Raw genomic sequence first — 17,079 nt, 5'->3', positions numbered from 1 at the left:
AGCTATAAACGTTTCCCTGTTTTTAAAGGGAAATTCCATTATTCCAAATAGGATTCCTCGCAAGAAAAGGGCAAAGTTGACAGCTATGCCCAGGGCCCTCCCATCATCATCATCATCGAATTTGTATACCGCCCTTCATCCATGCCTGTTGTCTTTGTCCATGGAGTTTTCTTGGCAGGGATACTGGAGTGGCTTGGCGGTTCCTGCTCCAGGTGGATCACGTTTGGTCAAAACTCTCCACTATGACCTGTCCATCTTGGGTGGCCCTGCACGGCATAGCTCATAGCTTCTCTGAGTTATTCAAGCCCCTTCGCCACGGCAAGGCACAAGGAGAAGGGGACGACAGAGGATGAGATGGATGGACAGTGTTCTCAAAGCTACCAGCATGAGTTTGACCAAACTGCGGGAGGCAGTGGAAGACAGGAGGGCCTGGCGTGTTCTGGTCCAGGGGGTCACGAAGAGTCGGACACGACTAAACGACTAAACAACAACAACAACAACAACTTCATCCATTGAACTCAGGGGGTTCACAACATGAAATTACAATACAAAAAACCCCATGCAAAATAAATAATAAACATAAGAACAAAAACAAACCAATAATCCCTCTCCCGTAATCCATTTAAGGGCGTTGGATGTCAATCAGCCAAAGGCCTGGAAGAAAAGGAATACTTTCTCCTGGTGCCTAAAGGTGTATAATGAAGGTGCCAGGCGAACATCCCGGGGGAAAGTAGCCAACCATCCGGTTGTGGCTGTGCATGTTGAGCGCAAGAATTAAGAACAAAGCAAGTAAAGAGTTGCCAACTTTTTCTTTCTTCTTTGGAGGAGGGCTCCTCTGCCTTTTGCAGCCATGTGACGACAGGCAGAAGTTATTACTATTATTTATCGCTTCTTTATGCTGTGAACTGCCCTGAGATCTTTGGATGAATGGTGGTATGATTTTTAAAATAATAATAATACAGTCAAACCTCAGTTGTGGAATGTAATCCATTCCGGAAGCCTGTTTGGCTTCCGAAACGTTCGACAACGGAATCGTGGCTTCCTATTGGTCGCAAGAGCTTCCTGCACTCAGCGGAAGCGACATCAGACGTTCGGCTTCCAAAAAACGTTCGAAAACCGGAACATTTACTTCCAGGTTTGGGGCGTCTGGGAGCCGAATCATTCGAAAATAGAGCCGTTCAGGAGCCGAGGTTTGACTGTCATAAATCCCTGAGAGATGTTAGGAGACTCCTCTCTGAGCTACAATTCTCAGAGTTCCCTTTAAAGAGGGATTGATTGTCAAAGCACTTTGGGAACTGTAGCTTGGAGAGAGGGAATAGACTCTCAGCACCCATAACAAATGACAGTTCTCAGGATTCTTTGGGGTGGAGGTAGCTATGGCTGTTGTAATGGTATCACGGTGCTTTAAATGTATGGTGTGGATGTGTCCTCAGGCCCTATATTGCTTCATAGAATTGTAGAGTTGGAAGGGACCCCGACGGTCATTTAGTCCAACCCCTTGCAATGCAGAAATATTTTGCCCCAGGTGGGGCACGAACCCACGGCCCTGAGATGCGCCACCAGCAAAGTCATCACAGTGTTGCAAGTACCGTATTTTTCGCCCTATAGGGTGCACCGGCCCATAGAGCGCACTTATTTTTGGGGGGGGGAATAAAGAAAAAGAATTATTTCCCCCCCCCCGAGCCCCAAAGAGCAAAGAAGCCATGACAGCGAGCGGGATGGATCCCGCTAGCTGCCTTGGTTTCGTTTTTAGCCTTGGGGCTGGGGGTCCGGGAGCAAAGGTGAGGTTGCGCTGAACCTCGCCATTGCTCCCGGAGCTTGTGGGGCTGGGGGCGGGGGAAGCCCGAGCTTCCCCTGACCCCAGCCCCCAGAACGGGTCCGGAAGCGATGGCGAGGTTACGCTCAACCTCACCATCGCTCCCGGAGCTTGCTGCTATCCGAAGCCCAGGGAGCACGGCGCTGTAGCCCGCTGTGCACCCCGGGCTTCGGGCAGCTATCCGCAAGCCTGCGGCGCCCGGCGGGAATTCCCGCCAGGCTCCGCAGGCTTGCAGATAGCTTCCTGAATCCTGGAGAGCGAGAGGGGTCGGTGTGCACCGACCCCTCTCGCTCTCCAGGCTTCAGCGAAAACCTGCATTCGCCCCATAGGACGCACACACATTTCCCCTTCATTTTTGGAGGGGAAACAGTGCGTCCTATAGGGCGAAAAATACGGTATATAAGGAATACCTGTTGCCCACTCAAAATGTGTCCAAGAATCAACAGAAACAGCAGTGGAGAAAAAGAAGGCAAAGTTTATTGCTGAGCAGTAAAGACCCAGTGGAATCGTTTCCAGAGCCTGGGCCCCGAAGCCCCTGTGCATTGGGGTTTTATACCTGAGTACAAACAGCATAAAACATGACATATTTGTATGTTGCAGCAAAAATCAAACCAATGAGCGCACACAAGCTCTTCCTCTGACCATGTAAAGAATACTTCTGCTTTTCTTAAATGGTGCGTCAATTTTCAGCAATAAAGAGGAAAACCTATTTGACCATTGAAGCCTGAATAACCCACACCATCCGTTATTGACTTAGAACATTGCATTGTGGCTGGCTGCTCTTTCCTATACCACTCCCCCACCCCATCTCGTGAACATGAGAAGCAGTCTGGCGAAGGTTCCCTATAGAAAAATGCCAACACATCAGATTTATTGTTTCCTTCAAGCGCAATAGCAGGGCAGAGAGAAAGAGGGCAAAGGGGAAACTTTGGATTCTTGAGATTTAAGCACTTTTAGCTCTGCTGAAGCCTTAGTGATTTTAAGCATCATTAGGATACTATGGCAAGTTCTTAAAGAAATGGGAGTGCCTGATCACCTCATCCGTCTCCTGATAAATCTCTATGTGGGACAAGAAGCTACAATCAGAACTGGATTTGGAACAACTGATTGGTTCAAAATTGGGAGATGAGTACGACAAGGCTCTTGAGAGTCCCATGGACTGCAAGAAGATAAAACCTATCCATTCTTAAGGAGATCAGCCCTGAGTGCTCACTGGAAGGACAGATTGTGAAGCTGAGGCTCCAGTACTTTGGCCACCTCATGAGAAGAGAAGACTCCCTGGAAAAGACCCTGATGTTGGGAAAGATGGAGGGCACAAGGAGAAGGGGACGACAGAGGACGAGATGGTTGGACAGTGTTCTCGAAGCTACCAGCATGAGTTTGACCAAACTGCGGGAGGCAGTGGAAGACAGAAGTGCCTGGCGTGCTCTGGTCCATGGGGTCACGAAGAGTCGGACACAACTAAACAACAACAACAACAGGATACATGGGTACATAAAAATCATCTCTAGGATATATGGTTATATATGGATATATGATTATATAGAAATCATGAGGGTAAAATTCTTCCAGGTGGTCTTGCCACAACAGGATGATTTAGATCTTCCTTCTCCTCCATGGCTATGACTCACACACGTGTGTGTGAGTATACCAGTGGTTTTTAACTGAAGTTTTGTTATTTATTTCCAACTGCTGCAGAGCCATTTTAACCACAGCTTCCTGGTTTCTATGTAAACGGGAACCTGGTGAAGACTCCCCGCTTGGCTCGCTTGCTTTAAGGGCCTGTGTCTGCGCACAAAAGTCTCCTTCACATCCCGGCTTATTAAGCCATGATGCCATTTGCCCAAACTCTAAAAAATGGGGTTCTGTTTCGAAGCTATAGCTTGTCGCAATACGTACTCACCCTTGCCTTGCCACAAGTCAGTCACCTTCCTCTCAGCATGCTGGGGAGCTTGGCATCAGGTTTGTGCGGTGAGAGACGGCCTTCACATGCTTTATTTCCACACTGTATGAGGACAGGAGCTAAGTAAGATTTGCTTTCCTGCTCATGTGACTGTAGGCTCCTCCCCTTGTTGATGGGCGGAGCCTGAGAGGGATTGCTTTGTTTTTTGAATTACAAGATGCATACTGTGGCTCTTTACAACAGCGTACATTTAAAACATCCCTCCAAAAAAAGAATAAACGATAGTTTATTCTTCAGAGCTACAATTCCCAGCAGCCTTATAAAACTATATATACACACACGAATGCCTTGGGAGTCAAACATTCCGGCCCCCGAACAATCGAAAACTGGAAGTAAGTGTTCCGGTTTTCAAACTTTTTTTGGAAGCCGAACGTCCGGCGTGGTTTCCGCTATTGTTTCCAGTGCGCCTGCACAATTGGAAACTAATCAGAAGCTGTGCCTTGGTTTCTGAACATTTCGGCAGTCGAATGGACTCCCCCCGTGGAGCCCTCCCCCCCCCGTGGTCTAGGAGGGCAGTCTGCCCAGTGGAAATGTTGTCAGGAGCTGGGGATGCAGGGATTAGCACTCCCAAGCCAGTCCTCAGAGGGAAAAGGGTGCACCATTGTTGCCGGGAGAGAAGAAGAAAAGTTTGGATTTGATATCCCGCTTTATCACTACCCGAAGGAGTCTCAAAGCGGCTAACATTCTCCTTTCCCTTCCTCCCCCACAACAAACACTCTGTGTGGTGTGAGTGGTGCTGAGAGACTTCAGAGAAGTGTGACTGGCCCAAGGTCACCCAGCAGCTGCATGTGGAGGAGCGGGGAAGCGAACCTGGTTTACCAGATTACAAGTCCACCGCTCTTAACCACTACACCACACTGGCTCATCACTAGATTTTATTATTGCAAGACTTTGTCTTCCACTGCCTCCCGCAGTTTGGTCAAACTCATGCTGTTAACTTCAATAACACTATCCAACCATCTCATCCTCTGTCGTCCCCTTCTCTTTGTGCCCTCCATCTTTCCCAACATCAGGGTCTTTTCCAGGGAGTCTTCTCTTCTCATGAGGTGGCCAAAGTATTGGAGCCTCAGCGTCAGGATCTGTCCTTCCAGTGAGCACGCAGGGCTGATTTCCTTAAGAATGGATACGTTTGATCTTCTTGCAGTCCATGGGACTCTCAAGAGTCTCCTCCAGCACCATAATTCAAAAGCATCAATTCTTCGGCGATCAGCCTTCTTTATGGTCCAGCTCTCACTTCCATACATCACTACTGGGAAAACCATAACTTTAACTATACGGACCTTTGTTGGTCTTGATTTTGTCTGTTTCACTGTGTTTGTCAGCTAGAGAATATTTGTTGGTAATGAATTCACAAGCTAAATCAATAAAAATGAATTTGTCTGTTTTACAGTTGCTTTCAACAATTTTTATTTTAAAAATTATTTATTTATTTAAAAACAAAGTACATCAGCTGACCTTGGATTATTGATTTTTTTGTTTTTTGCTGGTGTTAAGTGGTGGTATTTTTTTGGGAGGGGGGTAATAGTTTGAACTAATTAACATCCCGATCTTAATTTTAAAACCTCCCAAGTCAATTAAAAACCAAACCAAACCAGGAGCAGTTCTGTCCCTGCCATGGACAGACTCTAATCTGCTTTCTGTGTAGCAAAGAGGACGCTAGGAGCTGCTAACTTTCCCCTCTGCTCCTGTGCCCTTTGCAGCGCTTGACTCAAACGGCACCTTAAAAAAACAACAAGAAAAACGATTTTTAAAAAAGACAGATAAAACCACTAGAAAAAGACTTCACCCTGGCAAACATGGTCTCGGGGTTTGCCAACTTCCACCCCTGCCTCTGCTCCTGTGCCCTTTTGCAGCAGACTGACACAAATAAATGAAGCCGCGGGATGGGGAGGAGGACATTTTCTTTTCCCCTTCGTGTCCGGAAAAATTGTGGGAAGAGGGTGGCAGAGTGGAGGGAGAAATGCAGAGTCTGGCGGGACCCTTCGTTGCTCCCCTCGCGCGGCCGCTGTTTCCGGGGGGTTTGTTTTTCCTGAAACACTCGAAAGGGTTAAAATCTGGGCTTCCAGGGAGCAATGCAGAAACGCGAGAAGCGGGTGGGGGTGTCAGTGGGGATTCCCTCCCCCCACAAAGAAAGACCGCTTCCTCTTCTTGCAGGGATTTTTGCTTCTGAATGGCTGCGGGAGAGGTAAGTCTGTCTATATATATATGTATATATATATATATATTTTTTTTTTTTCTCCTCCCCAAAAAAGGTCTTTGTGCAAAAGAAAGATGGAGATCCAGGAAATGGAGACATCAGAGGAGGGTGAGTGGCAGAAGCCTGCATCCCACCACGACACCCCCCCCCAAAAAAAAACCAGCGAGGGGGGTGTCCAGGTCTTTGACAGCATGGGGGTCCCCTTCCTTGGAAGAAGGGCAGATAATCTGGGACCTTAAAGGAACAATATCCCCACAGATCAGAGAAGTGTCGCTTCCAGGCAGATTTGAGCAAGCCGCACGTTTTATGGGAACGTGGAAATCTGCCTCATGTAGAGTCATAGGATCGCAGAGGCGCAGGGGGTGTGCTGAATTTTGGCCTCGCAAAGAGTGCTGCTGAAATTTGAAAGGCCAACATCTGCCTCTGTCTGTCCAAACCAAGCTGTTGCCGCTATTATTTTTATTTTTTACTTCTGTTGCTATTATTATTATTATTAAAAATTTGTATGGCTCCTTTCATCTGCCGATCTCAGAGCAGTTCACGACATAAAAATACAATATAGTAGCACAAAATAAACGATAAAAACTAGAACCCCACTCCAAACCAATACCTCCCCTCTCCCCACCCCTCCCACAAAAACATTTAAAAGGGGTATAAGATGTAGGTTGTCGTTATTAGCTTTGATAACACTAATGCTGGAGGCATGAGGGAGACACAAACGTCGTTCTTTGAACTTCCTTAACTCATCTCCAATCCAAGCAATCCTCGCCGTATAATATAAATAAATAAGATTGCCACGTAGCAAGGTGCAGTTGTGTATGAGTCGCTTTTCGTTTTTCTTGTAGGAAGAGCTTCCCCATCATGCAAATCAGGGCACCCAGGCTGTGATCGGCCCCTGAGGACACAGCTGCCTGTGATCCCCAAGCCGGGCCCATCCTGTCTACAAAACCAGAGGGTCAAGTCAATCGGCTTAGACCAGGGATCACCCCAAACTTGGATGGTCACCTCTGCTTGCTCTGGAGCTGAAAATGGAGCAACCAAACCCTGCAAGTCCAGAACTAGAAGGGAGACCGGAAGCAGGAGGGGACCTACCCGAAGGCGTGAAGGGGAATCTAGAGTGGTCAGGCAAAGAAGAGCGGAAGGGGTTGCACCGTCCTGAGGAGTTCTTGAGGGTGTGGGGCAACCCAGTTCCTCTGGAAGACACACAACGGGACAACGTCCGAGCTTTCCTCTCCTCTTTCGAGCAAATCGCCGAAGCCTGCCAATGGCCCAGAGGAGAATGGGTGGGCCGGCTCCGGCCTGCGCTGAGCAGCTCTGCTGAACAGGCTTTGGGTAGACTGGAAGCCGCTGACAGGGAAGATTATGGGAAAGTGAAGGCCGCTGTCTTGCGGGAGGATGCTGTGAGGATGGAGGCACAGCGCCGGGACTTCAGGCAGTTCTGCTACCAGAAGGCCGGAGACCCCCAGAGGGTTTATAGGCAGCTGCGGGAGCTGTGCCACCGGTGGCTGAAGCCGAAGAGACGCAGCAAGGAGCAGATCATGGACCTGCTGATCCTGGAGCAGTTCCTGGCCATCCTTCCTCACGAGCTGCAGGGCTGGGTCAGGGAAGAGGGGCCAGGGAGCTGCGCCCAAGCCGTGGCCCTGACGGAGGATTTCCTGAAAGCTGAGACGTGGAAGTGGCAGGTCAGAGCGCTTAATCCAATTTCTCCAGGCACTTCCAGGTTGGGTAGTTGCCGTGTGCTGTGCATGGGGCTGCCCTCGGAGACCACTAGCGGCTGGATCCCTGGGTAGGGTTGCCGCTGGTACTCACAGAACCCCTAAAACAGCTGCCTTGGCTGCCAGGTTGTTTCTGCACTCAATTTAAGGTGTTCATGCTAGTGTTTAAAGCAGTGCTTCTCAAAGTGGGCAGTACTGCCCCCTGGGAAAGGGGAGGGGGCATTACATGGGGGGGGCAGTGGGGAGCTGGCGATGGAAATGACTACCAGACTTGGAAAAGCTGGCATCACTGGAACAAGTTCATCAGTTTTGTTGCACTCATTAAATTAAAATAGTTTCAACTGGATGCTGAATAAATGTGCAATTAATCATGAACTTTTTGGATTTTGCAGTGGTACCTCGGGTTAAGAACTTAATTCGTTCCGGAGGTCCGTTCTTAACCTGAAATTGTTCTTAACCTGAAGCACCACTTTAGCTAATGGGGCCTCCTGCTGCCGCCGTGCTGCTGGAGCACGATTTCTGTTCTCATCCTGAATCAAAGTTCTTAACCCGAGGTAATATTTCTGGGTTAGCGGAGTCTGTAACCTGAAGCGTCTGCAACCTGAAGTGTCTGTAACCCGAGGTACCACTATATTATGCTGTTACCTTCTGTAGTGGGCTGTACAAACCGCTGTTCTGAATAATGCTTTTTATAGGGTAGGGTAGGGGGCGCAGGGGTTGCATTTATAGAACCGAAAGGGGCGATGGCCCCCCAAAAGTTTGGGAGCCACTGGAAGTATGTGGGCTGCAGGAATCTGCCAAGGGAACCATCGTTATTATTACCATCGGTTTGTTAATTGCCTCACTAAACCACCATTTCAAGGCAATTGACACGCAATTGAAAACAGTTTTAAATGACAGCAAACACATTAAAAACCATCCCAAGTGGGCCCTTGTGGTAAAAAGCTATTCCTCCAGCCTGTTGGAGCAAAAATGTCTCCAGAAAGTACGGAGAGTGGGCGCCTTTCACATCTTGACAGGACTGATATTCCAGACAAGAGGGGCAGCCACTCTCAAGGCCCTGCTCAGAGTCACTGTGCAAAAAGGCTTCTGAGATTTTTGGGGTGTGCAGGAGAGACACTCCCACAGACTGCAGGGATCTCGTGGTGTGTAAGGCATAAGCCCCTCTCTCAAATCACCTGGTTTTGGGGGATATGGGACCTTGAACTTGGCCCAGGATCTGACTGGCAGCCTGTGGGAATCTCGCTAGCAGGGTGATCAGTGCTGGCAGACGTTTGCCCCCACAAACATGTCAATTTTCTGCACTGTCTTTTGCACAAGCCATTACGCTAGGGGAACTAGTATGTGGCTCAGGGACTTTGGCTTAGGGCAGCATTGACTTCCTCCCTGTGTTTCAGATGCCGTCTCAGGGGACAGCCACCAGGCCCCTTGAGACAGATGAGGCTTCACCAGACAACTCCCAGAGACAAAGTTACATGGACACCACAGCACTGAAATGTGATGAGGACATGATTTTGCCAGGTAAGGCTTTATTTTTAAACGTTTACTGGGTAAAACTCCAGCAGGCATTGGAAGGAGGTCTTCCAGAGGACCTGTAAGCAGGTTCAAGATTTTGGAGGATTCTCCAGGGTGAGGGAATGTCCTAATTGCATATCGGATTCTCAGAACACCTCCCTCTGTGCGTTGTTTCTGTCAACTTGGCACTTGAATGGGATGGAAATCCTGCTTTCCTGAGACTCTGAAGAGCCTTCCTTGTGTGGCGGAACGTTCTCCCCCTCTCCTCTCCCCAAATCTGTTCTGGGGTTTCCCCCTGACCTTCCCTAGCAGATCTGGGTGGGCAGGAAGGGGAGGAAGTCTCCTTGTGCTAGTTCTAAACCTTGAGTTGGCGTACATTTCATTGAATGCCACCCAAGATGTGTATCTGCTCCTGCTTGAAGCACCCCAGAAGCCAGAAAATAAGTCCGCAAAGGACCTGGCCAACACCCAGTCTTGACTGGTGGCATCTCTCAGGGGGTCTTGCAGCAGAGGACTTTTGCCATCATCTGTTTCCTAACTGCTTTTTAACTGGAGGTCTCAGGCATGGAGAGCGGGATATTCATGCAATGCTTGTGCCCTGTCCCTGAGCCAATCGTCTTCCTCTCTTCTGTCCCTCACAGCCAACGGAACGACGCTCCCAATTCACCCCTGTTCCTTGCTTCCTCCTGAGGGACTGGAAGTGGCCGAAGCTTGGCTGACTGAGGTAAGTGGACATCTCTCTTAGCGGCAGGCCTGGGGTGTTCCCTTGAGCAGGGTGAATGTAAACGATGAGCTAAGGATCAGAGCACACCTGAGAATGTGTGAGAGCCAGTGTGGTGTAGTGGTTAAGAGCGGTAGTCTTGTAATCTGGGGAACCGGGTTCGCATCTCCCCTCCTCCACATGCAGCTGCTGGGTGACCTTGGGCTAGTCACACTTCTCTGAAGTCTCTCAGCCCCTCTCACCTCACAGAGTGTTTGTTGTGGGGGAGGAAGGTAAAGGAGAATGTTAGCCACTTTGAGACTCCTTCAGGTAGTGTGATAAAGCGGGATATCAAATCCAAATCCATGTTTAGAGCGCATTTGCCACATCACTGGGGAACTTCCCAGCCCAGTTTAATTTGTCTCAACCATTTCTATACCGCTTGATTGCCATTGCTTCTAAGCAGTGTGCAAAGTATTCTGTAATGGTTCTAGGGGTTGCTCGTGCGTAAGCCGGTGCAAACACCTGGCTGGATTGCCTGAGTGAACCTTTTCTGTCCGGACAGCCACTCACCCGTGGCTGTCTCAATCGCTGGCAGAATCCGCCAGTGGGCGTTTCTTAAACTTCTTCCAGCAAAGAAGCTCTTTGACGCCTAGTCTCCTCCTACTCTCTCTGCGCGAAAGCCTTCTGCGCAAGGAGGGCGTAGGCAGCGGAGGACCTCTACTCTCCCCGCTGGTCCCCGGCAAGGAGTCATGGGACCGCCTCGCCGCTTCCCCCATCTGCCCCCCTTCTCCACTGGTGCTACGCTGATTCTCTTCCCCAGAAGATGGGCTGCCTCTCCCACTCCCGGTACGCTCTCCGGAATCCCTCTGGATTTTGCTCTCTCCCTCCGGCACTAATGGCAGTTCCCTGACATATTCCATACAGTACAATGAAAAAGAGTGGAAATTATAAAATAAGCCTGCTAGAATAATAATAATAATAATAATAATAATAATAATGTCTTCAGTAAGTTCAACAGGGAGAAGCGTCTGTCTGAACGCAACCTGGAAGGGAGTTCCATAAAATGGGGCCCACAATGGAGTGCTTTATATCCCACCTTTACGCCAAGGAGCTCCAGGTTCTCCCCTTTCTCTTACAATCCCCAGAACAACCACCCTGTGAGGTGGGCTAGGCAGAGCCCATGACTGGCTCAGGGTCACCAGTGAGCTTCATGCCTGAGTGGGGATTTGAACCCTGGTCTCCCAGGTCCTGGTCCCACACTCTAACTCTAACCACTACACCACACTGCCTCTCAGTAGCTGCTTAGGGATGGGACTGGGGCTGCTATTTTACATGGCTTGGCATTGTGAAATCGGGAGTGGGAGTGTGTGTGGGATCTTGGGCCTCCATCTTTAAATGGCGTTTTCTGGAACAGCAGAACCTGAGTGGGGGATGTTTGGCTGTTTCAGGGCCCAGCGAGCGCCAAGGAGAAGGAGGAGCCTTTCTGCAAGGAGGAGGCATCCCTGACACAGCCAGGCCAGAGGACGATGTTCTGGCAAGTCAAAGAGGAGAACTGTGGCATTGTGGGCTCTCTGGGTAAGGAATAGCGTTTTAGAGGAGATAATCTATGGTCCTCCAGGTGGGGCTGAGCCACATCTCCCATCAGCCCCAGCAAGCGTGGCCGATGGCCAAGGATGATGGGATTTGTAGTTCAGCAACATCTGAGGGTTAAAGGTTCCCCACAGCTGGCCTAGGGCTTCAGTCCTAACTAGGTCTACTCAGAAGTAAGTCCCGGGGGGGGCTTACTCCCAGGTAAGTGGCAGCAAACCCCAAAAACATTTCAGGCTGCAATGCTAAGCGTGTTTCCAAGGGGTCAGCCCCACTGGAGAAACTGCAGCACTTTCTTTTCATACTCAACTCTACCAGGGCCCATTAGATACGATTCAAGCATGTTTACTCAGAGGCAAGTCTTGTGTGTTCAGTGAGTCTTACTGCCCAATAAACATAGTTTGGGAGTGCAGAGTGGGATTTAAAAGGTGCTTAATTTTGGCTAGGTTGTGTCCCATAAACAATAAAAATGTGTCCTTTGGGTGAATGTATGTATCCACGCATGTACATCTGTGTGTACTGAATGATTTAAATGCACTCTGCTGGAATACTGTTTACGAAAACAATCTGTTTATTTTTCTTTTTAATTCTTATATAAGGAGATAAAAATGCAGCAACTTAGTTCATAAGTCTCTACCCATTGAAAACCACAAACCAAAATAAATACCACTACTTTGTAAGCCCCGTTCTGCATGTCAACCAACAAAGAAATAAATACGAGTTATAGCACAGCAGTATATAACTCTTTAATTTTCTGTGGTTTTTTCATATTTACCTCTTGCTTTTGTTTTTTTTTAAGAAGGGGGATGAAAATGTCAAAAAGGAATGTGTCCAGTGCCCAGAATAGACTAAATTCCAGGAATATTACTTGGATCCAGATTCTGCAAATAATAATAATTCTCTCTCTCTCTCTCTCTCTCTCTCTCTCTCTCTCTTCCCATCCCCAGAGGGGCTTCTGATTCCCAAACTGGACCTTTCCTTCCAATCGGAAAAAGGAGAAAAGATGTTCTTGCAGGAACCAGAGCCAGGTAAAGGAGGCTGGTGAAATCTGCTGGGTGACGCTTGCAGTTTGAGAAGAGCTCTGCGTGCTAATGGCACCTGACTTTCTTCGGCAGCTGCCGGGGGCCACTGTGCTATGGCAAGGGCCACAGCCGATGCCTGCCCTGACTGCTCCCCCCCCCCCCAGGCTAAAAAATACCTTTAAAGATTCAGGACTGACATGAGAAAGGACTTCTTCACAGGCTGCATCGTTAAACAGTGGGATTTGCTGCCACAAAAGATAACTGTAGCCACAAATTTGGCTGGCCTTAGGACAAGTTCATGGAGGATGACCCTGTTTCTCACCTGTGCTCTTGAGTGGGGGGGGAGAGATGCCTCTGAATGCCCATTGCTGAGAATCACAAGTGGGGAGGGTGTTGTCGGCCCCTGGAAGAAGAGCATGTTGGACTCCGTGGGCCTTTGGCCTGTTCCAGCAGAGCTCTTTTTCCATACTTATAACCCAAAGTTAGAGAGACTCCCTTCAGGAATCTGTGGCGGGAGTAGACAGTGATAATCAGGATCCCCTGATAACTGTCATTGTTCAGTGTGGATCACCTAAGTTTCCTGACAATGCAGAAGTTCATCCCCAAAATTATTTGTGGAACAAACAGCCATGTTTGCTCACTTGGCCGAGTCAGGGGGTTGTGAAGAGGTGAGATTCATTGGGAGACCTTAGGCTAGGAGGTGTTTAGGGCTCACAGGACAGTCATCCTTAGTATTGCCTCTCTCTGCAAAAAAAGAAGAAAAGTTTGGGGCATGTTAAATCCATGTCTAATTAAAAGAGCAGCGACTGTCGCTGTGGAGTCTGAATAAGGAGAGCTCTAGCGATCAGTCACTTGTCACTCAGCAATGAAGAAGCCATGAAGGATTTGAAGTCCTGTTTTATTAAAGGGGCGAGTGCTAAGGTGTAATTCAGATAATAAAACAGGTCTCCCTTAATTTTTTGTTAAAGGGTAGCAGGGACTATGGATCCAACATCTGGGATATTTGCTTGGTTCTGATCTTAGTTGGCAGAAGTTGTTAAGTAGCTTTTTACACAAACAAACACCTAGTATGTAGTGGTACCATTTTCATTCATAGGCTTCCTTGATATTTTTGAATTGGAAAAAAAGAAATCTGCTGCTCTAAATCCACAGGAGTTCTGATTTAGTCTCCTCAACTTGATTCCGTGAAGAAAACTCCTAAAAGTCTGCTTGCTAATTTTAACTTAATCTATTTTTAGCCTGCTGGCAAAGAATTTGAGATAGAAACAGCCCCTTCCAGCCTTGCCCACCTGGTGCCCTCTGTCCATTTAAGACTGCAACTCCCATCATGCTCCCAGTACATCTCCAGGTATGGCTAGCAATGCCCTTGCCTGAAGACCCTGCAGAGCCACTGCCAGTCAGTGGAGGAAATACTGACCTCGATGGACCAGTGGTCCTATGGGTTGTGCTTCTGCATGCAATGCATGTGCTTTGCCACTGGAGACAGAGCCTTTTACATGGTGGCACCCGAGTTATGGGGCTCCTTCCCAAGATATGATTGCTTGGTACCATCTTGACCATTATTAATATTAAACCTGGAGGGCTTTAACAGACTGGAGACTCTAGAAGGGGAGAAGGCTCTTCTGCTCAGATCCTGCTTGTGGGTTTCCCTTGGGCATCTAGTTTCAATAATTTTTTAAAAAAATGTTTTTCGTTTCACCACCACTTGCAGGTAAAAGGAGAGAGATCAAGATGGAGAGTTCCCACCCAGGGGAAGCTGTGCCAGAGGGAATGTCCCAGGGGAACGTTCCTTGTTTAGCTGAGATTGCAGAGCAAAAGCGTGAGTCCAAAGGACACCAGGAAACAAAGGAATACAGCAATCTCCCAGAAGTTCCCGTTAGCGAGAACACAACACAGTTTGGAGTGGAAAAGCTCTTCTCCTCATATCACGGGAGGAACAACCAGCACAGTTTGGGTCTGGGTACGCTAAATGCAGAAGAAGGTCCTTACGAATGCCCCGTGCGTGGGGAGAGCTTCCGGGGAGGATCCGCCCTGGCTGAACACCAGAGGAGGCACATGGGAGAGGAACTGTGCGAATGGTCTGAGGCCGAGAAGCCCTTTCCCCAGCGAGAGATCTGGGTGAGCCATCAGAGCGGCCTCATGGAAGAGAAACCATACGAGTGTCCCGAGTGCAGGAAGGGGTTCAGTTACAGAGCGACTCTGATGCGGCATCGACGGATCCACACCCAGGAGAAACCGCACAAGTGCTCCCACTGTGGGAAAAGCTTCAGCCAGAGGACCAATTTGGTGAGTCACCTGCGAATCCACACCGGAGAGAGGCCGTATCAATGCTCCCAGTGCGGGAAAGGCTTCCGGTGGCAACTCCATTTGAAGAGGCACCAGAAGACGCACACAGGAGAGAAACCTCACGAATGCCCGGAATGCGGGAAAAGCTTTTCCCGGAGAGATACGTTACTCAATCACCGGAGGACCCACACAGGGGAGAAGCCGTACGAGTGCCCCGATTGCGGGAGAAACTTCAACCACCCGTGCAACTTAATTGAACACCAGAAGACGCACACAGGGGAGAAACCACACAAATGTCCCGAGTGTGGGAAAAACTTCTCCCGGCGGGATACGCTGATCAAGCACCAGAGAACCCACACAGGGGAGAAGCCTTATGAATGCCCCGAGTGTGGGAAAAGTTTCCATCATCCTTGTAGGTTGATTGACCACCAGAAGATTCACACAGGAGAGAAGCCTCACGAATGCCCTGAGTGCGGGAAGAACTTTTCTCGGCGAGATACGCTGATCAAACACCAAAGGACCCACGCGGAGGAGAAGCCTTATGAATGTCCTGAGTGTGGGAAAAGCTTCATTCAGAAGAAGGCATTCATCAGACACCAAATAATTCATTTAGGGAATACGTCCAGCTAATATTCTTGAAAATGCCACATTCCACAGAAAGAAGAGGGAGAAGTGTTGGTTACATCCTGATTTGCAGTGGGGAAGCCAAACCTTTTCTATGTCACGAGACATAGGCGGATGACAACAGAGAAACCTAGCAAAAATAAGCTGAAATAAGTAAATTGATTCAGCAGGAAGGTTAAAGTAATAATTGATTAATAATAGAAATTGGATGTTTTCAGCTATCAGAAAAAGATTTTTTTTAAAGGAGGAGATACAGTTGATGTCATAGGTATTATTCTAGAAGATATATATGATCTGAGTAGAAAAATAATGGGGTTCAAGGATGGAGTGGGAGGAAAGTTTATTTTGAAGAGTCTGTGTTGCACCAACTGCAATTGATAACAAAATGGATTTTGTTTTGTGGATGAATAGCTATTCTTTTTTAAAAAAGAAGCAAGACCCCAGCCCAAGTTGATTCGTTAAGTCCCAAAATGTTCTAGACTCCATTATGAAGTATCTCATTTTGATGGTTCCCAACTAAGGCCAGGGACACATCACAAGGGCAGCTACAGACCCACAATGAGAACAACAGCTCCCAGTGACAGTGTACAGATGTGGAAGTGTGAACTCCACAAATGGGAGAAATAGGACTCCACTCTCTTTTTGCATACTTGGCAGGGACAATAAGGAGATCCTTGCTGGATCAGGCCAAAGGTCCATTTAGTCCCAGATGGTGGTACATTCTGGACTGACAAAAGAAAGTGGAATTCTCTCACATAAGGGGCAGGGAAGGTCTTCAACTTGGCTGGCTTTAAAAGAAGACTAGACACATTCAGGAATGGCTACGTGGGGCCTCCACTGTCGGAGGCACCAGGTGCCTTTGAGTTCCAGTTGTGGGGAATCTCCGGGGTGGGGGAGAGTAGGGGTGTTGCTCTCAGGTCCTCTTGGGGGCTTCCCACTGGGGCATCTGACTGGGCACTGGGAGAAGAGGAATCTGGACTAGATGGGCCTCTGGATTTAGAATGAAGGACCACCAACATCTGCTCTTGGGTCCCTGAAGGACAGATTCACACAAGGCGGCAAAACGCCCTTGCAGGTTATTAACAGGATTTTATTTGAAGTGCATATGCAAAACAAAGGTACAGAGCAATAAGTTTGCAATCTGCACACCCCAGTCAGGGTGCGCCCCCTTTTATAGATTTGCAGAATAGAATGCCACCTGATCTCTTGTAAGTCACTTGATTTCTTGTAAACCACCTGATTTCTGAGAAATCGAAAGTTATAATAAGTTCCTATTACCATGTAAGGTCTTGGTCGTCTTCCTCCTTCCTGCAACCTCCCTCATCCTGGTATTACAATGACTCCTTGTTCCTTATCTCTATCTGCCCAAGCTAGACATTCCAACGAGAGGCCCATTTGCATTGTAACATTTAAGCATGTCCTTCCGGTTGGTGTAGAAACCTCCCCTTTTACTATAATAATAGAACAGTTATATTGTAATATGCCCCTTCAGCATTGCCTTGTCGTGAAGACCATTTAAGATAAGAAGAGACCGTTTTCTGTTCAACTCTTATGACGCCATCTTGGTTTTGTGGTTGTAACATCGTGACTGGTCTGTATCATTCATGTTCCTCTCTGGGGCTCTAAATGGGGTCTTGTTCTGAGTGTCACT

The 17,079-nt window shown here is 48.3% G+C and overlaps 1 protein-coding gene across 3 annotated transcripts; it reads left to right on the top strand.

Moving 5' to 3' along the window:
* The first annotated feature begins 5,521 nt into the window (after positions 1 to 5,521).
* Positions 5,522 to 17,072, top strand: LOC308469433 (zinc finger protein 202-like). Of its 3 annotated transcripts, XM_080991890.1 has the most exons (8): positions 5,522 to 5,964; positions 6,822 to 7,658; positions 9,089 to 9,212; positions 9,848 to 9,930; positions 11,358 to 11,484; positions 12,444 to 12,524; positions 14,230 to 15,099; positions 15,192 to 15,352. In XM_080991890.1, exons 2-8 carry the CDS (start codon positions 7,005 to 7,007, stop codon positions 15,218 to 15,220), a joined length of 1,968 nt encoding a protein of 655 aa, XP_080848016.1. In that variant the 5' UTR covers positions 5,522 to 5,964; positions 6,822 to 7,004; the 3' UTR covers positions 15,221 to 15,352. The 3 variants fall into 3 exon arrangements, with proteins under 3 accessions (XP_080848016.1, XP_080848015.1, XP_080848014.1); XM_080991888.1 differs by having other exon boundaries at positions 5,528 to 5,964; positions 14,230 to 17,072; XM_080991889.1 differs by lacking the exon at positions 12,444 to 12,524 and having other exon boundaries at positions 5,527 to 5,964; positions 14,230 to 17,072.
* The last annotated feature ends 7 nt before the right edge of the window (positions 17,073 to 17,079 follow it).

This window comes from Podarcis pityusensis (genome assembly GCF_964106645.2).
Source record: "Podarcis pityusensis genome assembly, chromosome: 2".
NCBI lineage: Eukaryota > Metazoa > Chordata > Lepidosauria > Squamata > Lacertidae > Podarcis > Podarcis pityusensis.
This window is presented reverse-complemented; position numbering and strand designations above follow the sequence as displayed.